Source organism: Colias croceus, chromosome 26 (genome assembly GCF_905220415.1).
Source record: "Colias croceus chromosome 26, ilColCroc2.1".
NCBI lineage: Eukaryota > Metazoa > Arthropoda > Insecta > Lepidoptera > Pieridae > Colias > Colias croceus.
The window spans coordinates 27,382-38,168 of record NC_059562.1 but is presented as its reverse complement, the minus strand read 5'-3'; the positions used below and the strand labels follow the sequence as shown (position 1 = coordinate 38,168).

At 45.2% G+C, this 10,787-nt stretch overlaps 1 protein-coding gene across 1 annotated transcript; it reads right to left on the bottom strand.

Moving 5' to 3' along the window:
* Positions 1-922: 922 nt before the first annotated feature.
* On the bottom strand, positions 923-2,596 carry LOC123703473. Its single transcript, XM_045651474.1, has one exon. It carries the CDS (start codon positions 2,257-2,259, stop codon positions 1,048-1,050), a length of 1,212 nt encoding a protein of 403 aa, XP_045507430.1. The 5' UTR covers positions 2,260-2,596; the 3' UTR covers positions 923-1,047.
* Positions 2,597-10,787: the final 8,191 nt, after the last annotated feature.

Genomic DNA, 10,787 nt, shown 5'->3' with positions numbered 1-10,787 from the left:
ATAAATGTTTAAATCTGAGTTTGAATTAGTATATTTCAAACGATTTTATTTCGCAACGTTGATGTTTGTATTGTACCCTACCTTATTTGTATTGGGTATATCAATTAAGTGTTCGGCCAGGCCTGTATATCTCCGCGTGTAGGTATTAAAAACATACCTATAGGCGAGGGCCATTGCGCAAGGGCTAATCTGGCCAAGGCTGCCACAAGCGAAAAAAGACACACGCGCGCGCGCTATTTGTTCGACCACGTTCAACTTTCTCGATAATTGCAAGATGGACACAAAACGAAAAAAAAAGCAAAAATATACTGTGCAATGTGCAGTATTTAACTGTTTAAATACGGATCGTAATCGAAATTTAACTTTTTTTTGCGTTGCCTAAAGACGCTAACAGGTAAAATCTACTTTGATTGAATAACATTATGTTCAAAATGGGTTAAAAAATATCCATATTAGAATTTCCTGCCTACCCTCTGTATGAAGTATGAAAATAAAATAAAAATAAAAATAAAATAATATTTATTTGCTTAAAAAATGGTACAGAGAGATGTCAAAATATTTCGATTGTTCATCATGTTTTGCTTAGTCTAAAGCATGCAAATACTGTCTCAATTTATATTAAATACAATATTGAAACTCAAAAGTTCATATTTCATACTCCGGGTAAGGGTATACCTACCAAAACTATATTTTCTTCATTACGCTATGCTATAATGAAATATTATTCTAATATCTAGAATATTTTAGAAATTAGAGTGTATTGTTTTCTAAGCACAAAAATTGCGTATCACAAATAAAGCATACAATGGAGAAGTTTACTCATGTTGTAAATATTATATTCACCATAAATATCTTTTTAAAACGACTTGGATCTGGATTAGATTGCTAACCAATCGTTTGCAATGAAAAAAAATAGCATGCGCTCTTACAAAAAATATATTCACTGAACATAGAGACAAATTTAAAAATTAAAGGCACAAAAAATACTAAAGAGACAGATTATTAGTATATTTTATATTTGTCCATCACGCATCAACATCGATTTATTCAGTCGGAATCGCTCAATTCTGGTAAATAATCATCGATTTCTATACCGTTACTTTCCTGTTTGGCCACGGTGTCGAGCAACGCACTCCACACCTTGTCCAGCTGGATATCTTGGTGCAGCAGGCGCGCCTCCTCCTGGGCGACCAGCTCGTCGCGCTCGGCCAGCAGCTGCGCGGTGACGGAGGCGCGCACCTCCGCGGGGCACAGCGAGGCCAGCGCGCGCTCCACCAGGCTCGTCGGCGCCACGCCCCTGATGCACGCAGGTGTGCGCAGCACGTCGTGCCCGTGCCTCTTGACGTGCACGTCGATCGCGTACAGATCCTCGTGTACGTCTGTATATTTTTCGACGAGGGTGTACAGAGCCCACTTGGACAGAGCTTTATTATAATATGGCACGTTATGAAAATCTAGCCATTCTATTATTTCATTTTCATTGCTATCTAAAGTGGGAACAGGGCATATCCGTCTCGAAACGTGTTCACGATCATTGAAAACGACTACGCTGTGCTCTTTCAGGTTCGGAACGACCGTTTGTAAAAACCACTCCTCGATTGTATCTTCGTTTAATTCTTTTAACAGTTTCGAGCATACGAGTTGATTTTCGACGATGGCATACGCCAAGTGCAGCCCTGTGCCGTATTTCCAATCCGGGTCACGTTTTTTGGTTATCGCCACACCGATGAAACACAGTGGTCTGTGATTTTTACGGTGCTCGGTGATTTTACTTAAATACCAGTATCGTTCAAATTTTATTTTTGGATGTTCCACAATGACACTATTATTCTGTTTACCTCCGATTCTCTTCCAACAATAGCCCATTTTCACAAGGATGCGTCGAAAGTAGTCGATATTAGCGTAGGCTGGCAACGCAGGCCATAAAGCGTTGAACAGAGTGGTAGTCGAGGGCATATTTTTGTAAACCAAATAATGCGTCATCAGCGTCGTCTGTATCGTACTTCTATCGATTTCTTTCGTATTTAAACGTCCTTTTATATTTTTCTTCGAATTGATGTCCTTCAATTGGTCGATACCGAACCCAGTGTAACGGGCCACGCGCTTGCAATAGTAGTTACAGTCGGCCTCGCGCAGCACGTCCTGGCGGGCCACTTCGACGCGCGCCTGCTGCGCCACGCGCCGCAGCAGGCGCGTGCACTGCTTGCCGTACTGCAGCACCACCGGATCGCCAACCGCGAGAGCTTCCTCCACGTCCATAGTGATATCTACAAATTCATATAATAGGTGTTGAATATTTTCAAATCATGAAACACGTCGTTGCACGTAGTAGAACTCCAACGTACATAATATAATTAATATTATAGTACAATAAAGCAATGCATAATGTGACAGATTGAAACATTGATACTCTTTAGCGACATACATAATATTAGGTACAAAGCTACATAAATTTGTACAATTTAACATATAAATAAATATGAAACAGCACACTCACTATAAATTTATATAATATGTAACCTAAACAACAATATTATGCAGCCAATTTTGAAAAAAAGTCGTTTGGAACGAATACGTAGTCGTGTATTACTAGCTAACTGGCGCGTCGAGACTGTCATCTGTGACGCCGCGCCGCGCTGCCCGCGCCCCGCACCCGCACCCCGCACCGGCCACGGCCACGCTCCTCGCACCGCACCCGCCCCGCGCCCTTCGCCCCGCAGCCCGTGTGGCGTGCAGTGCGATAAAAAAAAATATGATACCAAGGCAATATTGTCATAATACTATGATGAATAATCAATAAACAGTAGATATTGGTTGTTCATAGAAGATTTTATACAAGTAGGTACTTATGTAGAAAGTATATTATCAAGAAAACAAAAAATGTTTACCTATTTACAGTTTCACACTAATAGATAGGTAGGTACTGTATAAATTTTAAAATATCTAATACCTATGTACAATACTATATTATGCTTAAGTATATTAGATTAATACTAAACGCACAGATAATACCAATTACCATACATAATAATTATTATTACCTACATTTTTTAAACATAATATATACCAAATTGAGGATATTTTTTCTTCTCAAATAATTTTCTAGTACCTAAAAGTTGTAGATGTACTTAGGTAGTATATTATTATTAGTCTGTGCTACTAGGTACTTTCTTGTTGGAAATTTTATTAATTTTACAAAGAAAAGAACGTAACAGTTTTAATTAAATATGTACATTGAATAAATACTAATAAAAATAAATATTTTTTTAACCTCTTCAAGATAAATGAGCAATGAGCTTTATGCTATTAACGTCAATAGTATGTATTGCGCAGACGAACTTTCAAGGCGCCTAAAAATATTACACAGTTATTTATACATATAATATATTATATCTAATACACGGTATGTATTATAATTTCTAATATCCTGTGAAACAATAAATAATTTTGAATTAGAATTAGAATTTGTCTATTTAATATGGGTAATTTTTATAGGGTAGGCCTAACAATTATTAATGATCATCGATGTCGCCACGCGGGCGGCCCGAGTTCCATTTCCGGTTGATGCAATGCAAATTTTTCAGTTTTTTACGAGAATCTAAAAAGCTTATTCAACCTTATCAGCCGTATAGAAAGTCTATAATGTAATAATAAACGGTATGCAGATCATTTCCGTACATTAAAATACTCATAAAAAAAAAATACACCGCAATGTTTATGTTTTGATAAGGGTTGTTATAGTGTCCGGAATTTGCCGATGAATTTTACAATAATTCCCTTTTTCCGATTTCTTCACGCTACCTTAATGGAAAGCTAGAACTGTTGCTGATTTTCAGCGATCAGGTCGAGCATCAAAATCGTCAATATAGCAACTAATTAGCAACAAATTCTGGCGTAGTTTTTTTTTTAATTTCGCTAATTTTTCATAGCCAGCTTTACAAAATTAGAGACCTGATTCTTATATTATTGCCTTGTCCAGGATTTATTGATAAATAATCCTCACAAAATTTGTACACAGTCTTTGTATTTAACTGTTTATTCTTTCAGACACAAAACGTATGCATTCGAATGTCGCCATATTTAAATAAACATAGAATCACAAACGTCAAACGTTACAATAGCACAGAAAATACTAGACGTTAGCTCGTAAAATTGTAGATACCCAATGGATTATTAACAAAATGCTAACAGGATTATCAGAAAAATGTGTATTTCATCTTCGTGTATTTAGGAATAAACGTAACTATGATGTTTTTTAAATTCTAATGTTTAATTCTCAATTCAAATTTAGTTTATATAGTTGCATATACATAATATATTATAAAATACATAAAACAATAAAAACCAAATTGTATCGATTTTTTATATGAGAATTTTCTTATTGTTTTGAGCAGCACAGAGATTAGGAATAAGTAGGTATTATTTTTAGGGTTCCGTACCCAAAGGGTAAAACGGGACCCTATTACTGAAACTTTGTTCTCTGTCGTTGGCTCTTTGCCGCCAGTTGTGGCCAGCAACCTTGCGGACGTCGTCACTCCACCGTTTTGCATCATCTCAGGCGGACTATTTGTTTCCGCCTGCCGGGCCCGGCTGCAGGCAGGCAAGGCGCTTATTTATGCTCGAATGTTCGGGAAACAATTTCGCCGCTACACTCGGTCATAGACATGTTTTAGGCGACGTGTGATTGACAATCGATAATATAAATTCCCATTTCTCCTTCTATTCGGTTTTAATTCGCTCTATTCAGACGATTCGCTTCTCTCGATGGCACGTAAACTAGTTTTCCGCAAGGTTCGTTATTCGCGGTAGGTATATAATACTAAGAGAGTGATAATAATATAATGAGATGGGACATAGGATTATAATGTTTTCACTCTTGATACATTTTTTAATAAAAATTATCTTTTGAACAATTTAAGTACCAAATTTCTGCCATTTGTCTAAAGGCCCAGAAATAAATATAGATTGTACCTTTCTACCTATACGGAAAAATATAACAAGGAAGTCGCCGCACCGACCGCTGCGCTCGCGAGTGTACCGTTGTCCGCTCATTCGCAGCAGACGTACCTACGTCATTAGCGATCATTAGCAACGGCCGAGAGGCTGATGCGGGATGCCTCGCCAGTCGCCAGACGGATTCAATAAACAAACGCAAATATTTCGGAACGCGCCACTCATGGTTAGCGATAATCTAGTTTCTGTGTTCATAGCGGTCCCTCTTAAATATTACTGTAGCTCGCTCGAATAATATGAATAACACGTTCACAGTTTCTAATAATATCAATTGTAAATGCGTATGTGCATATTATTAAAACTTTTTATACTTATGAACTTCTTGTATGAATATTTTGTGCTGTCGCCTGTCAGACCAAAAGATTTACAGCCGTACAAATAAAAACTTGCTTATTCGAACCTTATTCTATGAATAGTTATGATGAGAATAAATAAATACCCAATAAGTATGTCATAATTACTTACTAATAAACTAATAACGCCGATGTAACTATTTTTCCGCTATTCTATAGGCGCGAAGCCGCAGCGCGCGTAGCAATTCATTCACAAAATTTTGGATAACATTGAAATTGTCTGTCAAGTTTTGGTGCTGACATTTTGACGCTCGTTTGACTTCGTCAAATTTGTTGTCGAAGTTCATGCTCTATTTATATATTTGTTAAATATTATTGGAAATAATTAAAATATATTATGAAATATGCGAGCAAATGAAAGAGAACGCTATCTTAAAGTAAGCTATCACTATCTGGAGAACAGAAGACAAACCACCACCGCGACCGCGTCTGCCTTGAGATTTGAGATATAAAATTGCCTACTAAAAACATAACTCCAGACCGGAAGGAAGTTAGCGCGGAAAGTTTTTTTTATTATTATTATTAATATCTCAAAAAATTGCTCCTTAAATGCTCCATCAGAATCTGTAATTGCTCCACTTCTATAATTATGAGTTTATTTATAATTAATTTAAAAAAATTTAGTTTTGACCTCATATTGGTTAATAGCTACCCCAAAAACCAAGAAAATAACACCCATGACGAAAAGATGTAAAATTTTCGTCGGCGCCATCTTGGATTTTAGTTTTGACCTCATATTGGTTAATAGCTACCTAAAAAACCATGAAAATGACACCCATGCCATGACGAAAAGATGTCAAATTTTCAGTTCAGGTTAGGTTAGGTTAGGTTAGGTTAGGTTAGGTTAGGTTAGGTTAGGTTAGGTTAGGTTAGGTTAGGTTAGGTTAGGTTAGGTTAGGTTAGGTTTGGGTCCTGCGTGCCACTTATCTACCGGGTGTCAGCATGCTTTGCTACGCGGATGACACCCTGGTAACTGCACGCGGGGCCTCGTATAGGGAGGCAGCCCTCATTGCGACTGCTGGTGTGGCGGATGTTGTGCGCCGAATCAGACGACTTGGCTTAGAGGTCGCTCTGAACAAGTCAGAGGCAATTTTGTTTCGCGGCCGTCGAAGGGCGCAGGCTGCTGGTTCAGCTATCCAGGTGGGTGGCACGTCCATCGGCGTCGGTTCCACTTTGCGCTACCTGGGCATCGTGCTGGACAGCCGGTGGACATTTGTGGAGCACTTTCGTCGCCTCGCCCCCCGTCTTGTTGGGGTGGCCGGGGCACTTGGAAGTCTGCTCCCGAATCTAAGAGGGGCTGGGGGTGCGTGTCGTCGTCTATACACCGGCGTCATTCGCTCCATGGCCCTCTATGGTGCGCCCATTTGGGCCGACTCTTTGAGCGTCCGTACCAGACCCTACTTGCGTAGACCGCAGCGGGTCATGGCGCTCAGAGTCGTGAGGGCATATCGCACAGTGTCCTTCGAGGCCGCGTGTGTCATGGCTGGGACGCCCCCGTGGGACCTGGATGCCGAGATGCTGGCGGACGTTTATCGCCGCGTCAGCGCGTCCAGATCGCATGGAATTAATCCATACCTGGAGCAAGTCCAGCAATGGAGGGCTGATGCTCTCGAGCGGCGGTTCAGGGAGTGGGAACGCCGGCTCGAGAGGCCCAGCGCAGGAGCGAGGACGGTCGAAGCCATCCGACCGGTCCTACGCGAGTGGTGCGACAGGCGGCATGGGGCAATTACCTTCCGCCTGACACAGGTGCTGTCCGGACACGGCTGTTTCGGGTGGTACTTGTGCAAAGTCGCCAGGCGGGAGCCACAAATGGCTTGCCATTGGTGTGACAGTCCGGAGGACACGGCAGACCACACTCTCGCCGTGTGCCCCGCGTGGTCCGAGCCCCGTGCTCGCCTAGTCGCAGTCATCGGCCCTGACCTCTCCCTGTCTTCCATAGCTCGCGCAATGGTTGGCAGTGACAGGTCGTGGCGCGCGGCTATCATATTCTGTGAAGATGTGATGTCGCAGAAGGAGGAAGCAGAGCGGGTCCGCGAGGGAGATCCCAACGCAGATCCTATTCGGCGGCGACGTCTTATTGGGCGCAGTCGCCGAGTCGCGACCGCTCTACACGGTCGCGATTTGCTTCCCTAATGATGGGTGCCGGACGGTGGAACGGGGACATAATCCATCGTCCGGTGCAGTGAGGCGGCGTGAGACGTGTTCCGTTCACGCCGCCCCCCAGGAAGGAGAAACTGGCGAACACTAGCCAGGTCTTTATCGCGATGGGCCTATATAAAAAATAGGCTGCCGCTGACGGGGTTGCGGAAGCGGTTCCACAAAATACCCGCGACCCTGCCAATATAGCGGAGCGACGGAACACAGTGGAGTTTAGTCGGTAGTCGCCGCATTCTGCGGTGTGAGTCCGACATAACCCAGGGCCCTTTCCCCGAGCGCTCTGGGTATGCCTAAATGCATTCTCCACTATAAAAAAAAAAAAAAAAAGATTAGGTTAGGTTAGGTTAGGTTAGGTTAGGTTAGGTTAGGTTAGGTTAGGTTAGGTTAGGTTAGGTTAGGTTAGGTTAGGTTAGGTTAGGTTAGGTTAGGTTAGGTTAGGTTAGGTTAGGTTAGGTTAGGTTAGGTTAGGTTAGGTTAGGTTAGGTTAGGTTAGGTTAGGTTAGGTTAGGTTAGGTTAGGTTAGGTTAGGTTAGGTTAGGTTAGGTTAGGTTAGGTTAGGTTAGGTTAGGTTAGGTTAGGTTAGGTTAGGTTAGGTTAGGTTAGGTTAGGTTAGGTTAGGTTAGGTTAGGTTAGGTTAGGTTAGGTTAGGTTAGGTTAGGTTAGGTTAGGTTAGGTTAGGTTAGGTTAGGTTAGGTTAGGTTAGGTTAGGTTAGGTTAGGTTAGGTTAGGTTAGGTTAGGTTAGGTTAGGTTAGGTTAGGTTAGGTTAGGTTAGGTTAGGTTAGGTTAGGTTAGGTTCCCGTGTGGAGTTTCTGGTCTCCCATCGGGCGCGTCCTCAGGTGGCGGATAGGGGGAGGCCCTTCAGATATGGGGGGTACCGGTTGTCTTGCCGGCGCGGACCAAAACCAGCGTGGAGGAACTCGAGGGCTGCCACGTCCTTGTTGCAATTTCTGCTTTGCAGAGAATGTGCTGGGTTCATATTCGAACAGTGCTGCTTTTGCGGCGAGGTATGGCAACCAGTGGTTGCGGATGTTTTAGTCCTACTGGACGACGGGCTGCTCTGCAGCGATGGATGGCGGTTGTATCAATCGCGGCGCGGCGGGCTGGGCGGCAGGTTTTCTGTTGCCTGGTTAGGGGCTTCGGCCTCCCGTCGGGCAACCTGTTATCCGTCGTAGTGTTGTTGTCACGTCTAGCAGCTACGACGGACCAGGGGGCTTGCCTTAATCGGCTGGCCTGAGAGGAAGGACACCTCATCAAAAACCCTCAAATCCGCGTTGTAGTCCAGCGGCGTGGAATTCCTGTCCTTCTTGGACAGTTTGGCTCGGGAGAGCGTGAGCTTTTAGCTGTGTACACCCATGGATACCGCCCGACCTCCATGGTGTAAAAGGGTTATCCGGGTGCAGGGGGCACCGCCCGGATGGACGTTTTATATCCCCCATACTCGTGGGAACAAAAATGTCCTTTAACTCCGAAATGATCAACGACGACTCTGGCAAACACACAATTGACACTGAAAATTTTTACGATTTGGCAGACACTGACGGAAGTATGTCTCCAGCGCGTGTCGAGACAAGGCGGGGCAGGGCTGTGCTGCGTTCAAGCTCCAGCTCTGTCAACAGCATTAAAGAAAAGGATGGAAGAGACAGGCTGTGGCGGAAGCGGACGCTGGACACCAGCTGTTCAGGTTCCGACACAGATGGCACAGGGGTTTTTACATCCCCATTTTTGAAGACGACCTCAAAAAGAGGGAAGGGCCGCCCATCGGGTTCAAGCGCCACTCGGCGTGAGGCCACATTTGATATGACGAGGATGCGTAAGATGGAGTTGGAGGCGCAGGCCGAGAAAGAGGTTGCTGAGTGCGCCGAGCGCATTGAAGTGGCGCGAGCTAGCGCTCCTCTCCCTCCCATCCCAGTAAAGTTGAACACATCTGAGGATCTCAGTCGCCGCATTGCCGATGACCTGGCTGCAATAGAGAAGGTGTTGACCAGGTCATCAAATCTCAAGGGCACTTTCAAAAAGACCTTGAAGATAGCCCACGATGATATTGAGCAGTCGGTGGCACAGTTGGAGAAGCGCACTGTGTCTGAGGAGACGAGATTGCTGCAGGCAGCCAATTCCCGCCTCCAGGCGGAGCTCGACTCCCTGAAAAGGGAGCTCCAAGAGGTGAAGGCCCCTCAGGGCTCGTCGCTGCCTGTTCAGCCCCAAGATTCAGACTCCGATCTGGTTGCTGTCATCTTGCGCCAGGTCGGAGCAATGATAAACGCGAGATTCGAGGCCCTAGAGGAGCGTCTGCTGCCGGCCAAGCGCATAAGACCTCCGCTGGCGGCGGATAGCAGGAAAGCGACGAAGGCGGCTGAAGAAGAGATGGCCGAAGAACTTGCACCGTCCCCTCCATCAAAGGCGAAAACATACGCAGGTGTTGCGGCAACATCGAAACCAGGCAGACCTGTGCCTGGGCCCGCAATAAAGAAAACCTCGAAGCAGGCAGCGGTCCCAGCGGTGGGGACCGAGGCAACCTCGAAGAAAAACAAGAAAAAGAAATTGGAAAAGGGGAAAGAAACGGGCGTCGTGCAGCCTGTTCCGGCGGGTTCAAAGCCCCCCAGAAAAGATGGCCTCCCGCAGCAGCCGTCTAAGGATGGAGAGTGGACTGTGGTTGGAAAGCGAGGAAAAGGAAACAAGGGGAAAGGGAAGAAGCGCGCGGCTAAGTCCCGCAAGAAGTCGCGAAAGCTCCACGCTCCGAATTCCTCGGCTGTCGTCCTTACCCTGCAGCCGAGTGCGAAGGAGCGTGGCGTAACCTACGCCGGTGTTTTGACGGAGGCGCGGCGTGAAATAGACCTCGCCGAAATTGGCATCAGTGCAATGCGTTTTAAGCGCGCCGTCACTGGTGCCAGGATACTAGAGATCCCCGGTGCTTCCAGCACCAAAGAAGCGGACTCCCTTGCCGCCAAATTGCGGGAGGTCCTCGGTGAGGATAACGTTAAGGTGTCCAGGCCGGTCAAGTGCGCAGACTTGCGAATCACTGGCCTGGATGACTCGGCCACAGTCGAGGACATTGCGGCCGCGGTCTCGCGCGCAGGGGAGTGTGCCGCGGAGCATGTGAAGTGTGGTGGCCTGCGCGCGGGCCCCCGAGGTGCTGTATCAGCCTGGGTTAGTTGCCCGGTGACTGCGGCGAAGAAGCTGGCGCAGGCGGGGCGCGTAATGGTTGGGTGGGTTTCGGCGAAAGTATCTCTCACTGAGCAGAAGCCCCTGCGCTGTTACCGCTGCCT